This window comes from Anomaloglossus baeobatrachus, chromosome 2 (genome assembly GCF_048569485.1).
Source record: "Anomaloglossus baeobatrachus isolate aAnoBae1 chromosome 2, aAnoBae1.hap1, whole genome shotgun sequence".
Lineage (NCBI taxonomy): Eukaryota > Metazoa > Chordata > Amphibia > Anura > Aromobatidae > Anomaloglossus > Anomaloglossus baeobatrachus.
In genome coordinates, this window is record NC_134354.1 from 705,620,948 (window position 1) to 705,648,229 (window position 27,282).

General features: G+C 50.3%; 1 protein-coding gene across 4 annotated transcripts in view; it reads right to left on the reverse strand.

Annotated features, from left to right (window-relative positions):
• Positions 1-27,282, reverse strand: part of LOC142292146 (serine/threonine-protein kinase Nek5-like) — a 138,201-nt gene that overhangs the window by 96,917 nt on the left and 14,002 nt on the right. For 2 of the 4 annotated variants that reach the window (XM_075337302.1, XM_075337299.1), the window contains exons 1-2: positions 15,221-15,306; positions 2,474-2,610 (exon numbers count right to left, since the gene is read on the reverse strand). In XM_075337302.1, coding sequence (XP_075193417.1) covers positions 2,474-2,590 — 117 coding nt within the window. In that variant the 5' untranslated portion in view covers positions 2,591-2,610; positions 15,221-15,306. Of the gene's footprint in view, positions 1-2,473; positions 2,611-10,222; positions 10,307-15,220; positions 15,307-27,282 lie in introns of those variants that run through there. The other 2 variants (XM_075337301.1, XM_075337300.1) reach the window with 2 other exon arrangements.

Sequence of the window (27,282 nt, forward strand, 5' to 3'; positions counted from 1 at the left end):
TAAGCAAACGCTGGTAACGAAGGTAAATATCGGGTAACCAAGGAAAGGGCTTCCCTTGGTTACCTGATGTTTACCTTGGTTACAGTTTACCGCAAGCTGCCAGAAGCTGGCTCCCTGCTCGCTTCAGTTCGTCGCTCTCTCGCTGTCACACACAGTGATGTGTGCTTCACAGCGGGAGAGCAACGAGCAAAAAATGAAGCAGGACATTCAGCAACGAGCGGCGACCTCACAGCAGGGCAGGGGCCAGCTCATTGCTAGATGTCACACACAGCGACAGGACGTCGCTGCTACGTCACAGAAAATGGTAACGTAGCAGCGACGTCGTTGTCGCCGTCGCTGTGTGTGACACCACCTTTAGATTTCAGCCGATGCCACCGGAATTGTCAAGTTCTGCCATCATTCTTCTAATATATAATGATGTGACGCCCTGGACCCCAGGGGTCACAGGTAATTACACCTACCACATACACCCCCACCCCCACCGGGCCCAGGGACACGCCGCCCCTACCCACGGAGGGGCTAACATCTAGGCTGCGGCCGCAACACCGATCCCGGACGAGCCTCCCTTCACTCCAGCCGCAGCGGTGATGCATCCCGTCACCACAACCCGTGGGTGGCGTCACGACCCGTTGGATGACAGCGCGGCCCTCCCCGCTGCGCGCCTCGTCCCGTCACCACCACCACCACCCCACTGCCTCTCCCCTTAACAGAGCGACATGGCCCCCGGTCCGGAGGCGCTCGTGCCACCGACAACCCGAGCCCGGACCTCGAACGGCTCGGCCCGAGCAAGCGGAGAAGCAGGCCGGGCCCCTCTCAGGGCGGTACAATGACTCTTTTAGATTCAGCAGCAAAACATAGCAAATGTAGCATAAAGAAGCATGTGAGAAAGTGTCATTTTACTGCACCATGGACCAGCCAGTAGGCACAACCTGTAACCTCACAATGGGATGTTTATGAGTAGCATAGTATCACGAGTGGGTCATGGCCTGATGTGATCTTGGGGCGCTCTGGGATCAGAAGGTCACAGCGCATTGTGTATCGCAGATCTACTTTAGTTCCCATTTGACATTTACTGTGAGTTGGGGCATATTTAATTCCATCCAGTACTGAATAGGTTAAGACTCCTTTCTATCCTGCAGTGATCTAACAGGTAATTGTAATCTCAGCTGCAGCCATTCCCTTCTGCTATAAGTATCTGCTCCTCATTCCTTGCTATGTCGGTTATAGCTCATTCTTATGCTGTCCACTTGGAAGGAACCAGTCTCTGGAGGAAGCTGTGGTGTTGTTTCAGTTGCAGCTGGAAAGTTCCAGCCGGAAAGTTCCAGCCGGAGTCTCATTTGTCGTGTCTTTCTCCCGTTTGTCTTTCCAACCTCATGTTGTCTTAAGTCAGTAGTAAGACTAGTGTCTCACTGGTTTGCATAAGTTAGGTTGAAGTTAAGGGCCAGTGAAGGCACATAATCAGGGGGGGTAACCTGTCTGGGGACATTAGGGAGTGCAGGGATCAGCCTCAGGTGAGTGTTAGGAGGTGAACCCGCTCCCCTCTCCCTAGCTCTAAGGCCTACCGTTGTATCGTGCTCCTAGTGTACCCTGTGTTTTGCGGCGCTCGCTGGGAGTTCCGTTATACCTGGTGGAGCCCGGATAGTCACTGTGTGACACATAGACAGTGATAGCCAATTGCAAAATAACATTCACTTCTATTGTACTGTAACTGGTGCCAATTTTTGGTGCAACATTTTGCTACAAATATGTGATGTGTGAATCTAGTCTTAAGCAGGCTTTACACGTTGCGACATCGGCAACAAGATATCGTCGGGGTCACGTCGTTAGTGACGCACATCCGGCGCCGTTACCGACATCGCAGCGTGTAACGCAAATGAGCAACCATCAACGATCACAAAAACGTCAAAAATCGTTGCTCGTTGTCACGTCGCTCATTTCCATAATATCACTGCAGCGACAGGTACGATGTTGTTTGTCGTTCCTGAGGCAGCATACATCGCTATGTGTGACACCGCAGGAGCGACAAACATCTCCTTACCTGCGTCCACCAGAAAAGGAGGAAGGAAGGAGGTGGGCGGGATGTTCTGGCCGCTCATCTCCGCTCCTCTTTTCTATTGGGCGGCGGTTCAGTGACGCTGCTCTGACGTCGCTGTGACGCTGAACGAACCGCTCCCTTAGAAAGGAGGCGGATCGCCGGTCACAGCGACGTCGCAGGGCAGGTAAGTAGTGTGACGCTGCCGTAGCAATAATGTTCGCTACGGCAGCGATCACCACATATCGGCCGTACGACGGGGGCCGGTGAAATCGCGCTCGGCATTGCTAGCATCGGCTAGCGATCTCGCAACGTGTAAAGCCCGCTTTACTCTCTGAGGCTGATGAAGATATGTTCCACACCTGAGAATTAGGACATTTCTTTTACACAATTTATTGCTGAGATCTTCCTACTAATAATATACATTTTTATACCATTCACCTTGGAGAGATTCACTTCTTTGATTACACATTGAATTTTATCCTTTTTCCCTTTTGCTAGAAAAGCTTTTCCAAATGCTCCTTCTCCGATCATCCGAATTATTTCATAGTTATTCATGTTTCACCATCAGACTGGACCTTAGTTACAAGAAAATAAATGTAAGGATTTAAAATAATATAGTCATCAGTAAAGCATTGATAGGTTACACGGCGCAGCGCCTTACTGCAGAGGTCAATGTAGAGGCTCTTTACTGTATAATGGCTATTGTGAGAACTGACTAAATATTTCAAAGGATTGTCTCTTTGACTCTTAATGTTTAATTACTAAAAGAGGATTCAGTGATCGGGAAGCCTATTCTAAAAGCACAGACAAATTTCAAGTCAAGAATAGCTCTGCCCTGAAGAAGCACAAATGTCCAACAAAATCAATGGACGTCCATCATTTCAATGGAATTCTGTTGCCTGTTTGTGAAGCTTCCATAGGAGTGAATGGAGAGAGCTGTGCACTGTAACCTCTGCATTCACAGTGGTCATGAGGTGAAGGTTGCAGATCTTTGTTCTAGACTATTACGCGGAGTTTTGCACAGATGTCGCCAACTGTAATGACGGCATTGGACTCTGCAGATTCTGACACTCTGCCCAATGGTTTCTCTGGTGTCAACACAGGCAAACTCAGGCGTCAACCTGCTGTTTGCTAATTCATAGGGAGGCTAGCAAGCATTAATCTCTGCTAGGCTGCCTGCTCCTTTAATCACATGTTGTGGGGAGACCTATCACACCTGCTCTCCTCCTATTTATGCCGGTGGAATCCCTCCACCCATGCCAGCTATAGCTTATTCTATGTTAGTGTGTGAGGAGTGGTGTCCCAGACACTTTGGTAAAAGTTGTGCATTAGTTGTGCTTATTGCTTGGTATGCTTGTGGAGTTTACCCCTGACATTTTGTACTTCCCGAATCTCTTATTGTCTTTACCTTTTGTGTGGGTGTGCTGTGTAACAGAGTTTTGTTATTTTCTCATCTGTCTTTATCTCTGGTTTCAACACATATCTGTCCCGTCCCTCAGTGGGGGGAGGGACAATCAAATGAGGACTGGTCAAGAACAAGCCCAGGAGGAGACTAGGGTCTCTCCACCATCAGGAGTATCCCTGAGATTAGGGATAGCGTAGGATCCCCTAGCTTGAGGGGCAGCTTAGGAGCCCTGGTTGCCCACTATCCTAAAGTGAATGTAACATAGACGTACAGTAGGTGAAGGTTCCAGAAGTGGGGCCCGAATCTATCAGACATTTGTCATATCCCATGCATACACCATAAAGTCTAAAATGGTATATATATAGCATTGTCATTAAGTATTTTAATATCATACATTAAAAATTATGGCAATCTGATTTAGATATAGAAAACATGTACTTTAGTATGATAGTTTAGTAAATAATACAGAGAAATAGTACATATAGGTTCATTTGCACAATGGAGGAATTGTATCAAAACTACTGCAAAATAAAAATGCTCCAGACTTCATTTCCCCCGGGTTCTTTTGGGAAAAAAAGTAGTGACCTGATTAGGAGCAAGAAGAAACTGCTCAACATTTCCCTATTGATAATTTTTAAACATTTGCTTAGCAATAGCAAATCCACAACACATATGCAATGTAGAAACTCAACCAAACAGAGTATATGTCTGTTTATGAAACTGGGCCAAGTGTACACGGAGCTGGAGAAACTGGGTGTTTATACTGGCTTTGATATGAAGATATCAGTGATATTTCAGTGTACAGCACCGAGGAATATGTTGGTGATATACAAGGCAGGACACTGACAGTAAAGGGCACCTGTGCAGATTGTGACTGTCTGGGCTTCCCTGTAATGCCTGCCTGGATCCACAGACTCAGATGGGCTGTAATGGGGAGGCTAGAGGGAAGCCACTCACCAAGCAGGACCCCCCGAACCCTGAAACCCTTTAACCCCTATACAGGGATTTGGAATTACACAGGGCCCTGGTGATCACTACCTGAGGAAGGCTGCAGTCCGATGAGAGTAGTAGTCAGGCAGGGTCAAACCAGGAATTGTGGAACAGGGACAGAATCGGCAGGCAATGACGTAGTCAGCAAACGTAGCAGAGGTCAAATCCGGATCGGGCAGCGAGGTACAAAAACAGTAGGCAGGAGGGTAGTCAGAAAACATGCAGAAGTCAGCACACAGGAATAACCAAACAGAATAGGACGTAACAGGAGCCAGGAAAATCAGAACTATCTCTGGCAGTGGTCATGTGACAGGAGGGGGGAAAAAAAGGGTGTGGTGTCTTCCCATTGGCTGTAGCTGAACGCTGGCAACTTCAGCTGGAAGACACATGCCACCCACAGTCAGCCAGCGGTACTGCAGATCCCAAGATAACCCAGCCAAGTGGATGATCGGAGCCTGTGCCCACCGGTGCCGCTGGCATCGACTTCTCTCCCATCACCAGCACCATCCATGGCAGGAACACGGCATCGCCTGGCGATCGGAGCAGAAGTCGCTGGAGCAGACTCCGGTGGTGACATAACATTCCCCTTCTCCATTATGCCCCACCTGTATATACAGTTACACATGTAATATTCACATTAGACACACATATACACACTCATATATAAACTGTTTTCTGGACAATCATTCTTTAAGATGTCCCAAAAAGTCTGCAGGGGCTTAATCAGAAAAAATAGCTGTGATGATACTCAACTAGGTGTCACTAGAAGCTACTAGAGACAGGGTATTCAAAAAAGCCAGAAGCCAGGAAGTCAGATAAGGTGCACAGGGAGAGAGTGGAGCCGAGGTCAGGGTACAAGCCGGAGGTCAGAAGCCAGGTAGTCGGATAAGGTACACAGAGAGCGAGCAGAGCCGAGGTCAGGGTACAAGCCGGAGGTCAAAAGCCAGAGGGATAACGTCTGAGTTAGGGGCACGGGCACAGAAGGGTAACAAAAAGTTTGGGGTAGGGAGGCAAGATCAGAACAACAAAACTCACAGGAGCCAGAGAACTCACTGCAGAGCAGGAAGTACGACTGGCAGCATTCCGGGTGAAGTTGGTCTCTAATGATGCCGAGCACTCACCCGGAACAAGGCGCCTGAACACAGGCCTCTCCCCGCACCAGGGCAAGACCCGAAAGCTGAGAAGCACCCCGTCACCTGGAGCATAATACAGAACATTGGCTCTGCTGGAGAGCAGAGCACTGCAGATCATGAGAATAACTTTGGAAGTACAGAGATTGGCAGAGGAAACTTATTTTCTCTGAAGAAGCCCCAGTCAGTCTGTTTGGCACATCTGAAAGATTGTCTTTAAAATGCCTCTTCTGAATATATACAGTAGCTACCCTAAGAATTTTTATAATTAAATATATTATACAACACCTTACAGTTCTCCCTATCTAGCCAATTCCTTTTTTTTTTTTTTCACTTCAATTCCTGTGACTTTTTGTTTGAGAGGAGTCTTGATTGGAACATCACAGGAGACTGGGGCTTCTCTCAATTCCCCGCAATTTCTATCGCCCCTACTGGAACAGAACGTCATCAGGTTACTCACTGAGGTTACTTACTACAGTTTCTTGCACTGCCGTCCTCTGAAGATGCCCTGGTTCCATGGTGCTTAAAGGGAACCTGTCAGGTCCCCTCTGCCCTCCAGCCCAGCAGCATTCATACTTGTGTGCCCAAATTCCCTCCCTACCCAGCCCTGTATGGCCCTATTTACTAATATGAATGTTTAAAAAAAATAAGTACTTATAAATCCCACTTTCCCTATGCTAATTAGGCCCGTGACTAGTCGTAGCGACGTTAGTTCCCCAGACTAGTCGGCCCTCTTTCCTCGGGGTGTAATAGAATGATTTCCACAAGCTGGCCTTACTGCTAGCTCATGGAAATCTTGCGCATGTGTGACGCCCTGACAAAATCAGGCTGTCACAGGAGACCGCATCCATCTTCCAGATGCAGGACTCTCTCCTCCTCAGCCTACCAACACAACCCCACACACAGGTACATACACCAGCCACAAAAGCCTAGTCACCCCCCCGGACAATAGGGACACATCAGAGGGCTGGGCCAGGCAGATGGTGACGCCCACCTAGGCGTTCTGAGGTGTCAAGGGGAGGGAACAAGTGAGTCTAGTGCTGACAGTGGAAGTGAGAGGAGCAAAGTGGTAGTCGGTGGTTGTAGCTCCCGGACTACCTGAGCTGACTAGGTGGCAGAAGGCAGGGCAGGGCCACAGGCGATGGAGATCCAGTCGCGGGAGACTCTAAGTGGACCGGGGCAGGGTTGTAGCCCGCCGGTGCCGACAGCGAGAATCCGGTTCGGAGGCCGTGCAAAGCTGGGGTACCTGGACCCCAGGGTGGGGACAGCTTCAAGCACATTTCCAATTAACCAGCAGGGGACAAGATTCCAAGTCTTGTCCCACTGGTAGCCCAGATAGAGCGAGACGGGAGCCCAAGGCGGGGGATAGGGCGTCTGCAAGTGCCTGAAAAAATCCCAAGTGTCAGATCTCACGGGCGACAGCTCCCACAGCAAAGACACTAGGAATGGACTTTTCCCGTTCCATGCGGACTAGTCAACACACGAGACACCAAACTAGAGTGCAGGAGGAAGGGCGCCTGTTCTGTTCACCGGTTTGCGGGACCCAAGCACACCCCTCCGAAGGCTACCGGTATCTGGCCGTTGGTTTACTATCTGGACTCTGTGTGATTTATTCAAAAACAGTGAGTACACCGGTATCACCCGGTCCAGCCCTGCAGACTGCGTCCCAGCACTCCACTCCACCTACCCCTGGGTCCCCGGGACTACACCTCTCCTACCCGTGGAGGGGATACCATCCTGCTGCCCCGCTCCATCAGCCCCGGGCACCCCATACCAAGGCAGCGGCGGTGTCACCAACAATCACCGCAACCCAAGGGTGGCGTCACTGACAAACTCTCCCCTGTGAATAACCCCCCTATTTACTTGTGGGCGACGGACTGCTGCACTCGAGCCACAGCAACTGCTCGAATCCGAGCATCCCGAGCAGCCCCCCTGCCGTGGTCTGTCCCCTGCCTGCGACACATGCGCATGTCTAATTTTGGCAAAGTCAGTGAGCCGCTGAAGCCAGGTGTATGCTTCCTGGCTTCATTAAGTGCACTATACATGACTGGAAGTACAGACGACAGCTCACAAACACATCTTCCAAACTTCCACTCATGAGCAGTGTGCCAAATGAAGACGGGAAGTGGCCACCCAGCTTCTGAGACGCACTGAGAGTGACGCGCATGAGCCACGCGCATGTGTCGCGGGCGGGGAGGGGACGCTGCGCTCACCACGCTCGGGTCCGGCGCTGCTGCTGCTGCTCGGTGGCTGGAGCGGTGGGCCGGATCCGGGGACTCGAGCGGCGCTCCTCGCCCGTGAGTGAAAGGGATGGTTTGGTGGGGTTTGGGATGTTGGTTTGTGACGCCATCCACGGTATGTGGTGAGGTTGGGACACCACCGCTGCTCTGTACGGGGATCCCGGGAGCGTTGACAGGGAGCATCTGGGATGGTTCTCTCCCCTCCGTGGGTAGGAGGAATTTTGGTGGTCCCGGGGCCCGGTGATGTTGACTGGAAGGTGTTTGGCGAGGTGCAGGGTCGCGGGGGCAGCGCGGTGCCAGACGGCATGGTGGTACTCACTCAGCCAGTAACGTACACGGAGTCTCTGGTAAAACAGACGGCTGGATGGACGGGTCCCACAGGTGGCTGCAGTGATCACTCCCGGTAGGTTGACGGTGACTGTCTCTCCCTGCACCTTTGTTGTGTTTTCGGCCCCGATGGCTTCCCACCGGTAGCCCGCTCCCCGGTGGTGTGTTTGCCAGAGGAGCCTCTTTTGCCCACAGGCGCTGGCCCTGGGAACCCTAGCTGTGGCGGTAGCTCTATTTCCCTTCACGGTTGAGCGGTTGCCTTCAGTCGGGTCTTTACTGCTGGGAAACCCCGGAGGTTCCCGTCGCTGATGGATTTGACCGGTTTAACGGCGACTCCAAGCCTGGTCGGGGTCCGTAGGCCCTGCCAGATGGTGCTGGCTTCTCTTCGCTCCCCGATTCGGTACCGGCGGGCCACCGCCCGTCCCCGGTCCTTACGGTTGTGCGTCAATCGGCCTCTCCTGCAGACGGTCACCACCGTCTGCCAACCTTGCTCTCAGGTGCCCGGGCCACGTACCCGGACACGGTCAGTCTGCTCCAGCTCCTCAACTACTACTTCCACCCTTCACTTTCCCTCACCGAACTTCAACTAACTTGCTTTTCCCGCCTCCAGGGCTGTGAACTCCTCAGTGGGAGGAGCCAACCGCCTGGCTCCACCCCACCTGGTGTGTAAATCAGCCCCTGGAGGGAGGCAACAAGGATTTGTGTCTGACTTTGGTGTTCCTAACCGGGGTGTGGGGTGTGTTGTTGCAGTACCTGTGACGTCCTGGCTTGTCCAGGGCGCCACACATGCGCAAGATTTCCAGGAGCTGGCGGTGACGCCAGCTGCTGGAAATCATGTTATCACGCCCACAGGGGTGTATCACAATGGAAAAAGGGCCGACTAGTCTGTGGAACTAACTCCCCTGTGACTAGTCAAAGGGCTAATTAGCACAGGGACAGCAAGGTTTAAAAGTCGTTTTTTGTAAAAATTCATGTTAGTGAATAGTGTTATACAGGGCTGGTTAGGGAGGGAATTAGGGTCACAGGTATCAATGCTGCTGGGTTGGAGGGCAGAGGGGACCCGACAGGTTCCCTTTAATAGGCCTCATGCACAAGGTCCTATTATAATGGAATTATGCAGCATTGTAATATATATTCTACAGACATATGTGCACCTCACTGTACCTCCATATATTACATCCATATATTACAATTATAGAAGGAATTATATTGTTTTTTCCTCCTGTACACTGGACATATTTGGCTGAAAAAAGTTTTGGCATGGTCGAATACCAAAATGCGGAAGTTTCCTCTCCGGCACATGGCTATCTAGGTTGAATACAATGCAACTGTTTATACCTAATAATTGATAATGGTCATGAAAGGAGAGGCCAGAATGCTACAACAAAGCAATAAAAGGAAATAATTATTTTGGATGGACCGTGCCATATTCAAATGAATGGCTTTATTACTAGGATTACTGCACCCTATGAAATGTAGATTAAGGTGCGGCTACAATTTATTGTGGAAATAAACCCGCTCTATAACAGTAATTACACCGCTGATCTTCACCAGAACTTACTTATGAGTGTAGGATAAATTCCCTTTAATAATCATCAGTATTGGCCCAAGTAAGTGTATGTGCACACAGTAGATTTGAGTGCAGATTTTCTGCATACAAAACTTCATATTTTGCCAGAAAAAAACGCTTGTTTTTTCATGTGTTTGAGGGGTTTTTGGAAGCGTTTTTTTCATGGTGATTGAGGGCTTTCCTGCGCTGTACCCGGATCACCGCAGAGTCTCCTGCTGATGTTACCCGCACCGCTCCTGGCAGTTTAACCCTCTAAATGCTATGATCAATAGTGATCGCAGCATTCAGGAGGCAGGGAGAGGCATTGCTTACCTCTCCCTCACGATCGGGTCCCTGTAATGCGATCACAGGGACCCAATCACTGCCATGGTAACCCTGGGTCATCACCATGACAACTCTAGGTTACTGAGCTACAGATCGCCTCACACGCCATGCCGGATGCGCGGTGTGTGAGGTGAAGTTGTAGCACCCCAGGGTTGCCACAGTAACAACACAAAGGGTTAACTCCCCACACAACATCCATACCTCCAGGCCAGAAGGGGGAGACCAAGCTGCTTCCCTGTATATTCTGGTGTGGAGAGGAAGTGTTCAGTTCAGTCAGTTCAGTTTATTCAGTGCAGTTCAGTTCCAGGGAGGACTGAAGAAGAAGGATCTGCAGGTTGGAGCTGGCTCAAGCTCATCTCAGGGTCCGCTGACCAATTCCAGGCCTAAGCCGAGGGTCTGAGGAAAGGAGACAGATAAAACAGAGGAACATATCTGGGAGAAAGAGTATTGCTGAACTCACCCCAGTGGAGGACACAGAATGGATGCCGGATCCGAGGCTGTGCAGATTACACACCGCACAGCTAACACCGGAGAAGTGAAGATTCCACATTCTTCACCTGTACCACAGACACAGCAAGACCGCAGAGTTCAGGAACATACAAGTAAGGACTCGAGTTGCCTGTCAGGTCGGTACCCGGGAGGAGAACAGGGCCAGTTGCCTAGTTTACACAGCAGTAGGGCCACACAAGCACAGTGCAGATACGGGAGCCAAAACGGCCCGGCTGGGTGGGAGAAACCCTGAACCCTTCACAGACTCCGTGGACAGTACTCTGCTGAATACTATCACCAGTAAAGGACAAAGAAACTGCAAAACCGTGAGTCTGCATGTTTACTGTGCTCGTATCTTGCACTCCCCCATAGACTATCACACTGCCCTGGGGAGAAGGCTCTACCCGTGGGGAGCTGTCCCATCTCAAGCTGCCATCCATCACCCCCGGAGGTTCTGCAGCAGCGGTGGTCATCTCTGATCACATTCCACAGGTGGCATCACGTACATAACCCCCCTTTTTATTGTGGAACCAGTGATCACAGACCGGGTCACGACACCGTGATGCCCTTTCCAGAAGCGACCCCTTAACCCCTGGCGACACAAAGTGTCAGTGCTGTGAGTGCAGCACCGACAGATATAATCCACTGCAGTGATCAAGCTCGAACACTACGATGGATTATATCAGACGCAGGAAAAAACGCAGAAAGAACCGACATGCTGCAGATTTTGTTCGCTCCAAAATCTGCAAGGAAAAAACCTGCAGCATGTGCACAGCAAGTCAGGATTCTCATAGACTTTGCTGGGATGCATTTTTCCTTTCAGTATTGATTAAAGTTTGCAAGAAAAAAAACGCAGCAAAAACGCAGTGTGGGTACACAGCCTAAGAATTGCATTTATGCCCTTTTTCCTAGTATTCAGAGTTAAGCCTGTTTCTTTTTGTTTTTTTTATTTGCGCCAAATTCTTTCTTCAATTTACCCCTTTAAAAAAAAAGTGGCCCAGATTCATTGACATTTTTGCCTTTATTTGTTTGTTGTTCTTAGCCTATTTTTGATTTGCGACAAATTCTTCTTTTAATTTACACATTTATTTTAGTATATTTTATGTCCATCTTTTTTTTATGTTCTTCTTTGTGGGATGTTTTTTAAATGTTTGGAAACAGATTTTTTATAATAAAAAAAAAAGCCGCCAATGTACTCCAGTCCCTCTCTGGAGCATGTACAGCAAACATTTGATCAGAACATGCAACTTTTTGTTATAAAAAGACGCGTATAAGGTTGAAGACCAAAATAATTTTTAATTTTGCGCAAAATTCATGACCAACGTTCGCCCCTATGAATAATTTGGTACAAAAATGTCAATGAATACCACAAGACAAAACAACAAAAAAAAACCCAAAAGAACACCAACTAAACACAAACGATGAATCGCAGGCCCTATGTGTCTCATGTCATCAAGCCTGTATGTATAATATATATAGCCTGTATGTATGTATAGCCTGTATGTATAATATATGTAGCCTGTATGTATGTATAGCCTGTATGTATAATATATGTAGCCTGTATGTATGTATAGCCCGTATGTATAATATATGTAGCCTGTATGTATAGCCTGTATGTATAATATATGTAGCCTGTATGTATAATATATGTAGCCTGTATGTATGTATAGCCTGTATGTGTAATATATGTAGCCTGTATGTATGTATAGCCTGTATGTATAATATATGTAGCCTGTATGTATGTATAGCCTGTATGTATAATATATGTAGCCTGTATGTATGTATAGCCTGTATGTATAATATATGTAGCCTGTATTTATGTATAGCCTGTATGTATAATATATGTAGCCTGTATGTATAGCCTGTATGTATAATATATGTAGCCTGTATGTATAATATATGTAGCCTGTATGTATGTATAGCCTGTATGTGTAATATATGTAGCCTGTATGTATGTATAGCCTGTATGTATAATATATGTAGCCTGTATTTATGTATAGCCTGTATGTATAATATATAATAATAATAATAATAATATATGTAGCCTGTATGTATGTATACCCTGTATGTATAATATATGTAGCCTGTATGTATAACATATGTAGCCTGTATGTATGTATAGCCTGTATGTATAATATATGTAGCCTGTATGTATAATATATGTAGCCTGTATGTATGTATAGCCTGTATGTATAATATATGTAGCCTGTATGTATAACATATGTAGCCTGTATGTATGTATAGCCTGTATGTATAATATATATAGCCTGTATGTATAGCCTGTATGTATAATATATGTAGCCTGTATGTATGTATAGCCTGTATGTATAATATATGTAGCCTGTATGTATGTATAGCCTGTATGTATAATATATGTAGCCTGTATGTATGTATAGCCTGTATGTATAATATATGTAGCCTGTATGTATAATATATGTAGCCTGTATGTATGTATAGCCTGTATGTATAATATATGTAGCCTGTATGTATAACATATGTAGCCTGTATGTATAATATATGTAGCCTGTATGTATGTATAGCCTGTATGTATAATATATGTAGCCTGTATGTATGTATAGCCTGTATGTATAATATATATAGCCTGTATGTATGTATAGCCTGTATGTATAATATATATAGCCTGTATGTATGTATAGCCTGTATGTATAATATATGTAGCCTGTATGTATAATATATGTAGCCTGTATGTATGTATAGCCTGTATGTATAATATATGTAGCCTGTATGTATAACATATGTAGCCTGTATGTATAATATATGTAGCCTGTATGTATGTATAGCCTGTATGTATAATATATGTAGCCTGTATGTATGTATAGCCTGTATGTATAATATATGTAGCCTGTATGTATGTATAGCCTGTATGTGTAATATATGTAGCCTGTATGTATGTATAGCCTGTATGTATAATATATGTAGCCTGTATGTATGTATAGCCCGTATGTATAATATATGTAGCCTGTATGTATAACATATGTAGCCTGTATGTATAATATATGTAGCCTGTATGTATGTATAGCCTGTATGTATAATATATGTAGCCTGTATGTGTGTATAGCCTGTATGTATAATATATGTAGCCTGTATGTATGTATAGCCTGTATGTGTAATATATGTAGCCTGTATGTATGTATAGCCTGTATGTATAATATATGTAGCCTGTATGTATGTATAGCCTGTATGTATAATATATGTAGCCTGTATGTATGTATAGCCTGTATGTATAATATATGTAGCCTGTATGTATAACATATGTAGCCTGTATGTATAATATATGTAGCCTGTATGTATGTATAGCCTGTATGTATAATATATGTAGCCTGTATGTGTGTATAGCCTGTATGTATAATATATGTAGCCTGTATGTATGTATAGCCTGTATGTGTAATATATGTAGCCTGTATGTATGTATAGCCTGTATGTATAATATATGTAGCCTGTATGTATGTATAGCCCGTATGTATAATATATGTAGCCTGTATGTATGTATAGCCCGTATGTATAATATATGTAGCCTGTATGTATGTATAGCCTGTATGTATAATATATGTAGCCTGTATGTATGTATAGCCTGTATGTATAATATATGTAGCCTGTATGTATGTATAGCCTGTATGTATAATATATGTAGCCTGTATGTATGTATAGCCTGTATGTATAATATATGTAGCCTGTATGTATGTATAGCCTGTATGTATAATATATGTAGCCTGTATGTGTGTATAGCCTGTATGTATAATATATGTAGCCTGTATGTGTGTATAGCCTGTATGTATAATATATGTAGCCTGTATGTTTGTATAGCCTGTATGTATAATATATGTAGCCTGTATGTGTGTATAGCCTGTATGTATAATATATGTAGCCTGTATGTATGTATAGCCTGTATGTATAATATATGTAGCCTGTATGTATAATATATGTAGCCTGTATGTGTGTATAGCCTGTATGTATAATATATGTAGCCTGTATGTGTGTATAGCCTGTATGTATAATATATGTAGCCTGTATGTTTGTATAGCCTGTATGTATAATATATGTAGCCTGTATGTGTGTATAGCCTGTATGTATAATATATGTAGCCTGTATGTGTGTATAGCCTGTATGTATAATATATGTAGCCTGTATGTTTGTATAGCCTGTATGTATAATATATGTAGCCTGTATGTGTGTATAGCCTGTATGTATAATATATGTAGCCTGTATGTGTGTATAGCCTGTATGTATAATATATGTAGCCTGTATGTATGTATAGCCCGTATGTATAATATATGTAGCCTGTATGTATGTATAGCCTGTATGTATAATTTATGTAGCCTGTATGTGTGTATAGCCTGTATGTATAATATATGTAGCCTGTATGTATGTATAGCCTGTATGTATAATATATGTAGCCTGTATGTATGTATGGTGATGGGATAACCCAGAGTTCATGGTATCTATGGAGAACTTTGTTTCGCAATTGAATTTAGTGTGAATTTAGTGTCCATTATTGACTTTTATTCTTAGATTTATGTTTCTTTTGTTTCTTCCTTTTTCCTCCTAAGTTCCGACATCACATTTTCTTACCAGTGCAGTATATACAGTATGAAAACTCTGCGACCACATTTGCATTTCTATCTGTATCGGTGGTCCCAGAACTAGATGCATTCGTGGTGAGGGTTTACAGTTACTGGACATTGTTGTTACCTTTCCTATAAAATATCTGTGTTTTAGGCTTTTACATTGTCAGCTCGGTCCCTCCTGTCCCCACCATTACATCCTGACTGCTCCTCCTCTGGTTTCTAGGGATACAAGACACAACATATAGAAAGAGATCACCTCCAGAATTGCTCCTACCCCACCCTGAGTACAGCAATCACTCACCCTCCATATAACGCCCGGTCACTGGCAGATCACCCCTGATCACCCCGGCATGTACTCACCAGCAGCTGCAGATGATCACAATAACACACAAACTTCTGCCCAGGTACAGATGCATCATGGGAGATGTAGTCCTGCGCTCACCTGCATCTCCTCCTCCCCTGGTGTCACCTTACATAGCTAAACAAGTCAACCTAATTCTTTGTTTTCTAAATCAGGGACAGAAACAGAGATTGTACACAGAAGGCTATAAAACATCCTCATAGCTTTTGTAATAATACATTTTAGAAGGTCAAAGTGGGTCATTTCAGGTCCATCATGTGATGAATCCAATTTTTACAATTTATACAAACTTTATGAGCATCGTATATGGCAGCCGCATCCAAGGTCCAAGCCCCAGCATGTTCAGAGTATGCTTAGAAGTAGTAGTTTTAGACTAAATGTGGCCCCCTGGACACAAATAAAAGTAGGGCCCAAAATGTGTAATTATTATACCAACAAGAGTCACATTCATTCGATGGTAGTGTAGCGCCCCTGAAGCCATCAGGGAGCTACAAGATACTGCATACCCACCAGGATACAGGGCCTACCCCCAGGGACCCAGAAGACCATGACCCTGGAATTGTTGACTCCGGTCTTCCTTTTGTACCCCACCTCCATTCCCATATCTTATTTAAAATAACTACACAGACACCATTTTATCTTTGGATAAATTTTGGCCATAGCAGCCATTTTATTAACAAAATACATAACCAATAAAATTGCAATATGGTAAGGTCCTTGAAGCTACAAAAACCCTGGTGATTCCTATAAACCGAACCATAAAAACCAACTTGCTCCCAGCCGTTACCCACACTGGCTCAGGAGCACCAAACGATAAGGGTTAATCCTCCATCAACCCCAACCACACCCCCAGGGGCCCCGACATACCCCGTCGGGGTTCCCCCCCAACATCACCAGGTGCCCATCAATTCTGCCAATGAGGGGATCCATACCCGGATGAATTCCCCGAACCAATTTTTAAACCAACTTCAAGTACCCACCAATAACAACGCCACAACGAAGGCACCTTGAAACCCTTCAAGTGCCTGAGACGCCCCGCAACCGCAGGGCCCTCTCAATACCTCCCTGCAAGCCAAGAGCCCATAAATCAATTCCCACCGCATTCAGGTGTACCCCATCAGCCAACCAAAATTCCTCTTCCGTCCTTTCCAACTCAACATGCCGTATTGCTATACCCCCGTTCCGACTAACAAACTTCGAAATAGCCCTATTAACCTTCGCCCGCGCCTTGTTCAACCTGTCAACCGACCGCGCTTTCCACCAACTCTTTCTCGCTACTATCTCCGACCAAACTATCGTTAGACCTGGAAAAGACACCCATAACCGTAACAAATCATGCTTGATGTCTTTTATCAAGATTCGAAAAGGACGCCCACCCAAATCATTCCCCCCGGCATGCAACACTAGGATGTCAGGAGGTCTGTCCAACCGGGCGTATCTATGCACCTCTTGCAACAACCTGTTCCACCCTAACCCCCGAGCACCAAGCCATCGAACGAGAGCCAGGTCCCTCTCAAAACCTAGCTGTCTCCCATTCCGTCTTGCATCCGCTCGTCGGGCTCCCCAATACACGAAAGAATGGCCAAGGATCCAGACCAGGGAAGAGAGGGGGGTTGTTTCTGCAATACAGAAATACACAAACGACACCATTTTATTGCATCACCAACCCACAATGAAAAACACACAATCTCACCCCCCCCCCATTGCTACTGTAGTGCCCCCCCCCCACTCAATTGCAAACAACCGCTTGGGGGCGGACATACGACTTAAAGCGCTGCGACTTCCACCTACCAATCTGCTTAACTGTCTCCTCCGGCAGACCGCACATAGAGGCCTCCGTCGCTGCCCCAATACGGAAAAAATGCGGCGCGAAAGACTTCGGATCTAACCCCAACGACTTTCCAGCATGCCCTTTAAACACTCACAAATTGGTATCTAGATAAAAAGGACCCATCCTCGTGACATAATAAGGGGCCATCCACCTTCGGACGGATCTGTTGAAAATTCCCGAGACACTTGAACGGGCACATTTCAGATGCCACAACCATCCCCAAACGAACTAGTCTACCCACACCTCTCTGATCAGTTTTAGACTTTCTAATCCAAAATTCAACTCCGTTTTCCACTGTCATAATGTCCCCCCGATCCAAGCCCCCGGGGAACGCCTTACTGGGTGATACCAACTCCCCAACCCGCAGGGCTCCAAAAAAGGCCAAAGAAAAGGCTAACTTAAACAAACTCACCTCAAATGGAGATAGACAAACCCCCCACAACGCCCTACCCAGCCGCTCTAATAAGCCAAATGACACAGGCCGTCTACCATCCTGTGGCTTCCGTCCCTTACGAAGACCCTTCAAAGCCTGAACTACCAAAAAGTCGTTAGTCAAATCCCGTAATCCTCGCAACCGGAAACCAAATGCTAACCCTGCAACAAAGCGATTTACCTTTGCAAAAGACCACCCTGTAACCGCCACCCCCCCAACTTTTCTAACAATACTCCTAATTGATCCTCTTCAGAAAAAACGCAACCATTGTTCCCAAAGATCCCATGCTGCCTGGTAGGCTGTCCATGTGTTACCAGACAAAGAAGCCCGAATCAGTGGTCCAGCTGCCTGAAGACCACGTTCCAGAGCCGTGCTGGGCACTCCAAACCGCTGGCCTCCGCCTCTGGCGCGCAAACCCGGAACCGATCCCACTGGAAACGAGAGAGGGAATCAGCTATTAGGTTCTGAACACCAGGCGCGTGGGCCGCAGTAACACACGCATTGATTTGCAAACAAACCAACACCAGCTCTCGTAAGACCCGAACCTCCGGAAGAGAAGACGCCGAAAACCTATTAATCGCCAACACCGCCCTCATATTGTCACAGTTAAAACGAATCTTCTTGTTCGCCAACTGCTGTCTCCAAATATGCAGCGCCACCAATATCGGAAAGATTTCCAATAGCGCCACATTTTTTGTCAAGCCTTCAGCCGTCCACCTGTCCGGCCACCAGTCCGCACACCACTGACCCTGGAAGAAGGCCCCAAAACCTGAGCTGCCCGCCACATCCGTGAACAACTCCAAATCAAAATTGTCCCCTGCATCCTCCATCAGCAGAGAACGACTGTTGTATTCCTCCAAAAACCGTCCCCAAACTGCTAAATCCGCTCTGTGTTCTGCCGATAACCGAATATAGTGGTGCGGAGCGAGCACCCCCGCCGTAGCACTCGCAAGTCGTCGCGAAAAAATTCGACCCATGGGCATCACCCGACAAGCAAAGTTATGTTTTCCCAGTAAGGACTGCACCTCCCTTAATTGCAACTTTTTAACCCGCCGCGCCCTTGCTACCTCGACCTTCAGCGCGGTGACCTTGTCCTCGGGAAGCCGAACTTCCCAGGCCAAAGAATCGATCACAATACCCAGAAAACTTATGCAAGTGGTTGGCCCCACCGTTTTCTCAGGTGCTAAAGGCACCCCAAAGCAACCGGAAATCCACTTCATGGTCGCCAAAATCCCGGCACACTGCGCCGAATCAGCAGGACCTACACCTACATAAAAAATCATCAAGGTAATGTACCACTGATGACAGACCTGAAACATCCCGAACTACACATTCTAAAAAAGAACTAAAAGTTTCGAAAAATGCGCACGAGATCGAACACCCCGTGGGTAAACAGCGATCCACAAAATAGTCCCCCTCCCAACAACAACCCAATAACCGAACGCAATCTGGATGCACTGGCAAGAGCCGGAAAGCTGATTCAATATCTGTCTTAGCCATAAGCGCCCCCTTCCCACATCTTTTTTCCCACTTTGTGGCCTCGTCGAACGACGTGTACACCCCTGAACACAGCTCAGCCGGTATCCCATCATTCACCGACCTGCCTCTTGGGTGAGACAAATGATGAATCAGCCGAAATTTTCCGGGCTCCTTCTTCGGCACCGCCCCCAGCAGCGAGACCACCAAATTGGGAAAAGGAGGGGCCCGGAATGGGCCCGCCATCCTCCCCAACGCCACCTCCTTACCTAATTTTTCCGCCACGACCGCGGAATGCCGATAAGCTGATTGAAGATTCCTATTTGCCCCCGGAACATCAAAAACGGGGGCCGGAATCCTAAAACCCTCCCCAAAACCCAACCGCAAAACCTCAGCTTTGTCCTTATCCGGGTACCTATTTAGGTACGGCAGCATCGCGACTAAGCTCACCGGCGTCAGACCCTTGGGTATGAGAGGTTGCGGGCTTGGATTTTCCTTTCTTAAAACACTTAGCCGCTCCATGGAATGTCCCATTACAGTGGCTGCAGAGGTGTTTAAAACGGCAGGTTGCCCCAAACTTACATTGCCCCTCGTTGAATTTCTGCAATCCCGCTTGACCCTGTTGACTACCGGTACCCTGTGTCCCAGACTGGCCGGCCGACCCGGCCCCACCTTGAAAGGGCTGGCCATACCTGGACGGCGCCATAACCCGCAACTATAACCCTATGTCCTTCTGATCCCATCTTATAGAAGGACGCACGGCCTTCCTCTGACGAAACTGCTCGTCATACCTAAGCCAAGTCTGTCACCCATACACCCTATACGCCTCGCCAATTGAGTCCATGTAGCAAAATAAATGCGAACAGTTCTCCGGCGCCTTCTCGCCAATCACGCTCGCCAAAATTGTGAAGGCCTGCAGCGAATTATTAAATGTCTGAGGGATCAACCGCCACCGCCGCTTCTCCTCATCCTCCTTCTTACTATCCTCTTTTTTCCCTTTGTCTAAATTAAACTTTGCCAATGGAAGAAGGGAAAAGATCTCGACATATTCATCCTTCCAGATCTTTTCCCTCACCTCCTTCTTAAGATGAGCACCTAAGGGGCCCTCAAAACAACCATAAACCTCCCCACGCGCCCGATCATCTAAATGAATCCTATCCTCCTTGTTCTTCTCTGTCTGAACCGACACCAAGGAGGAAATACCCGCACCCGTCGATTCAGTCGCACCCAGCGCAGGTGGGTGAACCCAAGCCCCCACAGGGGCTGGGGGTTCCCTTGCCCCCCCAATCCGCTCCAGCAACGTGCGAACGCAACCAAACAACTCTCCCAACTCCCCAATTCCCGCCGCATACACCCCACCACCCATAGGCACCCCCTGACTAATCCCCGGGTGACCTACCCCCCCTTGCATTCTGGTCCTGACAATACTGAGAAGACAAACAAGACATGGAAGCATACTCACCAGGCTGCACAAGGGTAGAGACCCCGCCAGCCGGACCACCAGACTCCAGACGTCCATCCCGCTGCGCTGTGGCTTCCGGACTCCTCTCGACCACCACCCCGCCGTTGGCCCCTGCCGACACAGGGGCGGAAAATCCCTCCGGTCTAGGATGCTGTCGCTGATGTCTGCCCGGCCGGCCGGCTGCACCGTGGAGCTGCCTGCCCTCCTCCCCCACCTGGCAATGCAGCTCCCCAGTGCCATTCCAGGGTTCCCCCTCCGCATTCCGGGGCTCAGCCAACGTGGGCCCTGTCCGCCAGGCCCGATGCACCACAGATCCCAGCCTTCCCGCTCCGCCCCCTCTGCTGGGGCCCGCCTGCTCCTCTGGACTATTCTGCTGACAGGGCACAGGGCTCTCAGCAGGTTCATCACCAGAGCACCCCGCCGCAGCGCCGACGTCCATCGCTGCCTCGGCACTAGCAGGCCCCGCCCCCAACTCCAGCGGAGGCCTGCTAACCGCCGCTGGACCCAGCCGCACATTCAAATTCCTCCCAGACCGGGGCTTGCTGGACTTCTTTGCACGTGGCGCCCGGCCTGGAGGGTCCCCGGAGGGGCTTCTGGGGCGTCGCTAGGCCCGGGGAGACAGCTCAGGAGAAAACCGCTCCGGCGGATGAGATCTCCGGAGGCGCCGCTCCCGCAGGGGGGCAGTCCCCTCCGCCTCCACACTCCCTCCGATGATCCCAGCTACAGTCGCCTGCAGCCAGCCAGGAGGACGGTCACCTGCAACCGCTCTGAGACGTTCCAGGAGCTGCTCAATGGATTCAATGGTCTCAGGTACAAACTGTCACTTCAGACTCAGGAGCGGGAAAGGTGCCGCTCCTCCCCCTTGTCTAACACGTCTATACACAACGGGCTCCCTCCCCCTCACCCCACCTATGACACCCTGACCTTCCCACCAATCAGGTGTCATGACGGCCTCCGCAAATGCCCCGGGGGGAGGGGGGGGGCAATGCTCCGTCCTCTCTGTACCGGTAACAACTAAACATTCCAGTTAATCCCTGTTTTTCCCCAAACTCCTCAAAAGACTGGTGACAGAATAGGGTTGGACCCAGTGGATAGCCACCCAGGGGGTGGAGCCAATCCAGTCCACTGGACGACAACCAGGTGGGAGGGGACAAGCAGTCAGTCACTGACAGTAAGAGGAGTTGGTCGTTGACCATGAGAGAGAGGAAGTGTGAAGCCCCTCACCTGCAGGTCGCCTCAGGGTCTTCATGTGCTGGAAATCTTCCGGCAACAGGTATGTCAGGTTAACTTCAAAAGGAATCGTGACACCACTCTCGGTAGTGACCGCCACTGCAGTTTAGAGAGCGTCTGGGGCTGATGGTGTTTGCAGTCTGGTATTATGGCCTCCCGAGAGTGAGGCTGGCCCCAGGGGCTCGGGTGTAGGTGCGTATATGTGACGCCCTGGGCAAGCCAGGGGTCACAGGTCACAACACCACCCGCACCCCACATTCCCTGCAGGTACACACAAGGTCAAAACTAAAATCCTTGTTGCCTTCCTCCAGGGGCTGGTGTCCACACCAGGGGGTGGGCCAGGCGGTTGGCTCCACCCACCAAGGAGTTCACAGCCCTGGAGGCGGGAGGAACCAGGCAGATAGAGTTTGGAGGAGGAGGTGGAAGGAGTTGAAGTGGAGAGTGAGAAGTGGGAGTTCAAAGTGAGAGGAAGTGGTAGAGGAGCTAAAGTAAGAGCAACAGAGAAAGTGACAAAAAGAAGCCTGAAGTTGGTCCGGGTGTGTGCCCCGGACTGAGACAGCAAGGTTGGCAGACGGCGGTGACCGTCTGCAGGCAAGACTGATTGGAGGTTGCCGAAAGGACCGTGGACGGGTGGTGACCCAGCGGTACCGGAGCGGTATACGAAGATTAGTCAGCACCAGGGCAGGGGCCTTTCGGATCCCGGCAAGGCTAGGAGTCGCCGAATTTGCCAAATCCGTCAGTGAAGGGGACGACTGTCTCCCAACAACCAAGTCCCGTTTGAAGGCAACAGTCCAACCGTTAAGGGGAGACACCGCCACTGCCAAGGCACCAGTTTCCCAGGGCCAGCGACTGCGGGCAAGAGTGGAGCTCCTCCGGCTCATATCCAAGCTGGGGAGCGGGTTACCGGTGGGAACCCATCGCTACCAAACAACAACACATAGGTGCAGGGAAGAGACCGTCACCGTCAACTGCAGGGGAAGTCAGCACCGTAACCGTCCGAAGGACCCGTCCAACCAGCCGTTTGTTTACCGAGAACTGTGTCGTGTTTACTGGCTGAGTGAGTACCTCCGTGCCGTGTGGCACAGCGCTGCCCCTGCGCCCCTGCACCTCCACAGGCCCCATACCCGCCTGTCCACCATCCCAATCCCATCACTGGGCCCCGGGAGCACCAAAACCCCTACCCACGGAGGGGCAAATCAACAACTGGCTGCTCCATACCATCACTCCCGGGCTCCCCATACAGAGCAGCGGTGGTGTCCACTTAATCACCACAACCGTGGGTGGCGTCACGGACAATAAACTATCCCAAATCCCAATCCACTTTCACTCACGGGCGAGGAGCGCCGCTCGAGTCCCCGGGATCCGGCCCATCGCTCGAGCCACCGAGCAGCGGCAGCAGCAGGCCGCAGCAGCCGCAGCGGCAGCCGGACCCGAGCAGTGGGAGAGTGCGGCGTCCCCTCCTCTGCCCGCGACAACTTGGCGTCACGAACAGGATCTTACCGCTCTGCCGTTGGGTAGAGGTGCGCCTTGTGACCGCCGGAGGTATCCGGCTGAAAAATTTCAGAAGTCGCCATCTTCGGCGCGAAAAGTTCCCGCTCGAGCGTCTTCTCGAGTAGCAGAGGCGCGAAGGCCAAAACCCCGCCCCAATAGAGGAGGGGCCGGAAAGAAGCTAAGGGGGACGCGATGGCGGCTGGCTGCATGTGAGGTGGCTATAAAAGCAGGGACGCCAGGACCCTGTGGCCATCTTGTTGATAGTTCCTGGAAAGCACGACTGCCGAGATGTCCGCTCCAATCAATAACAGCGAGACCCCCGCGCCCGGCACGGCGACGTGGTTGAGGGACCGGACCGTCCCGCTGAGTAATCGTCTGCAGGCCCATATGCAACTCCTCTTGGAGGAGTGGGAGACCGACATGGCGGACGTGGTGGCTGCTATGTGGAGACGCGAGGTAGAAGAGGATTTGGAGGAACGGGTAAGCGACCCACGCCCCTGTATTTCTGAGGGATCGGCCATTGGAGCTGAGGGGCCCGGCCGGCTTCCGCTCACCCTGCCTCTCTCCCCGCTACCCGTGATAGCTGCTGCCGCCCCGCCATTAGGCCCGCTACCTGTCCACCTGGCAGCGATACCCTGCCAAGCCGCCTCGGCGGGCGAGCCGGCTGCAGACGTCCAGGACGTCCCTGAAGTGCACCAGGGGGAACCGCTAGGACCGCGGCCCCTTAACAGCATGGTGCCAGAAGTCCCGGCAGTGATTGTGCCAGACCCCGAGCCCGGGACTGTGGCCTGGATGAAAGCCCGGGTGATTCAATTCCACCAGCGTCAGCAGGATCAGATCTTCAGGATGATGGAGCAGTGGACCAACGAGGTGGAGATGCTGATTGCAACTGCCCCGATGTACGGAGGGGGAACAGATGTAGCAGAACCGACTGGTGACCCACGTCCCTATGTCCTACCAGGACCGGCCGCTGCGGCTGAGGGGCCCGGCCTAGTCTCGACCTATGCATCATCCTTGCCATTACTTCTGGGGCGCCTCAGTGTAAACTCGCCTGACCTGCTGCCCCATGGTGCTGCAGAGGGCTCTGATGTGCTGGATGCTAGAGGCCAGGAGGCTGCGGCAGCTGGCGGTAACCCGCCTGGCGCAGGAACAAGAGATGATGACTCCGGTCCCAGCCCCGGGTCCGCTACTGAGTTTGAAGAGGCGAGTGAGCGTTCCCGCTATGTGGGAGACCCCGTGGTTTTCCATACCTCGCGTACCGGTGGAAATGGGTACCGGGTACCCCTGTCACAGCAGGCATGTCAGTGCATGTTTGATATGCTGGTGGCAGAGGATGGGTCCGCCTCAGCAGAAGAATCTGAGTAAGGCAGCGGAGCACCGTTGCACATTCCCCGTTGGGACCACCACTGAGTTTTGTTTGCAAGTTTGAAAAAGATGATGATAAGATGATAACCGAACAGTCACCTGATTCACCGTGATTTGGAAAACCGGCCGTTGCCGGCACCGTTGTCCCCGTGGGGACCGTTTAAAAAGTTGCATAAGGGACTCCTTATGGACAAGCCCGTGAACTTGCAGGACAACCACAAACGTTAAGTGGCTTGTAAATAAGTTGTGTTACCGTTACCGTTTCCGCATTTACCGCCTCCGGAGAGGCAGGTTGGAGGGAGGGCCCACAGCAGAGCAGGCTGGGGCCCAGCCACCACAGGAACCGGTGGCTACCCTCTGGAGGGGAAGGACAGATCCCGCTCGGGTAACTTGTGCTGGACTGGGGTCAAGGGGTGCTGCCTGGGCTTTAGGGGCAGCATCAGGGCCAGGTTGCTTGGGTGAAAGAGAGCGGAAACCGTAACCGTACACTGTTTGCAACGGTTAAGAATTGAACCTCCCGCTGTGGGATGATGCCATAAGTTGTAAATATGTTACCGTTTTTCATATTTTCACAGAAAAACAAAAAGGAAGATAAAACCGGTGTTGGACGGGCAGCCCGAGGACGGTCTGCGTTTTGCTAAGGGGGAATGTGACGCCCTGGGCAAGCCAGGGGTCACAGGTTACAACACCACACGCACCCCACATTCCCTGCAGGTACACACAAGGTCAAAACTAAAATCCTTGTTGCCTTCCTCCAGGGGCTGGTGTCCACACCAGGAGGTGGGCCAGGCGGTAGGCTCCACCCACCAAGGAGTTCACAGCCCTGGAGGCGGGAGGAACCAGGCAGATAGAGTTTGGAGGAGGAGGTGGAAGGAGTTGAAGTGGAGAGTGAGAAGTGGGAGTTCAAAGTGAGAGGAAGTGGTAGAGGAGCTAAAGTAAGAGCAACAGAGAAAGTGACAAAAAGAAGCCTGAAGTTGGTCCGGGTGTGTGCCCCGGACTGAGACAGCAAGGTTGGCAGACGGCGGTGACCGTCTGCAGGCAAGACTGATTGGAGGTTGCCGAAAGGACCGTGGACGGGTGGTGACCCAGCGGTACCGGAGCGGTATACGAAGATTAGTCAGCACCAGGGCAGGGGCCTTTCGGATCCCGGCAAGGCTAGGAGTCGCCGAATTTGCCAAATCCGTCAGTGAAGGGGACGACTGTCTCCCAACAACCAAGTCCCGTTTGAAGGCAACAGTCCAACCGTTAAGGGGAGACACCGCCACTGCCAAGGCACCAGTTTCCCAGGGCCAGCGACTGCGGGCAAGAGTGGAGCTCCTCCGGCTCATATCCAAGCTGGGGAGCGGGTTACCGGTGGGAACCCATCGCTACCAAACAACAACACATAGGTGCAGGGAAGAGACCGTCACCGTCAACTGCAGGGGAAGTCAGCACCGTAACCGTCCGAAGGACCCGTCCAACCAGCCGTTTGTTTACCGAGAACTGTGTCGTGTTTACTGGCTGAGTGAGTACCTCCGTGCCGTGTGGCACAGCGCTGCCCCTGCGCCCCTGCACCTCCACAGGCCCCATACCCGCCTGTCCACCATCCCAATCCCATCACTAGGCCCCGGGAGCACCAAAACCCCTACCCACGGAGGGGCAAATCAACAACTGGCTGCTCCATACCATCACTCCCGGGCTCCCCATACAGAGCAGCGGTGGTGTCCACTTAATCACCACAACCGTGGGTGGCGTCACGGACAATAAACTATCCCAAATCCCAATCCACTTTCACTCACGGGCGAGGAGCGCCGCTCGAGTCCCCGGGATCCGGCCCATCGCTCGAGCCACCGAGCAGCGGCAGCAGCAGGCCGCAGCAGCCGCAGCGGCAGCCGGACCCGAGCAGTGGGAGAGTGCGGCGTCCCCTCCTCTGCCCGCGACAACTTGGCGTCACGAACAGGATCTTACCGCTCTGCCGTTGGGTAGAGGTGCGCCTTGTGACCGCCGGAGGTATCCGGCTGAAAAATTTCAGAAGTCGCCATCTTCGGCGCGAAAAGTTCCCGCTCGAGCGTCTTCTCGAGTAGCAGAGGCGCGAAGGCCAAAACCCCGCCCCAATAGAGGAGGGGCCGGAAAGAAGCTAAGGGGGACGCGATGGCGGCTGGCTGCATGTGAGGTGGCTATAAAAGCAGGGACGCCAGGACCCTGTGGCCATCTTGTTGATAGTTCCTGGAAAGCACGACTGCCGAGATGTCCGCTCCAATCAATAACAGCGAGACCCCCGCGCCCGGCACGGCGACGTGGTTGAGGGACCGGACCGTCCCGCTGAGTAATCGTCTGCAGGCCCATATGCAACTCCTCTTGGAGGAGTGGGAGACCGACATGGCGGACGTGGTGGCTGCTATGTGGAGACGCGAGGTAGAAGAGGATTTGGAGGAACGGGTAAGCGACCCACGCCCCTGTATTCCTGAGGGATCGGCCATTGGAGCTGAGGGGCCCGGCCGGCTTCCGCTCACCCTGCCTCTCTCCCCGCTACCCGTGATAGCTGCTGCGGCCCCGCC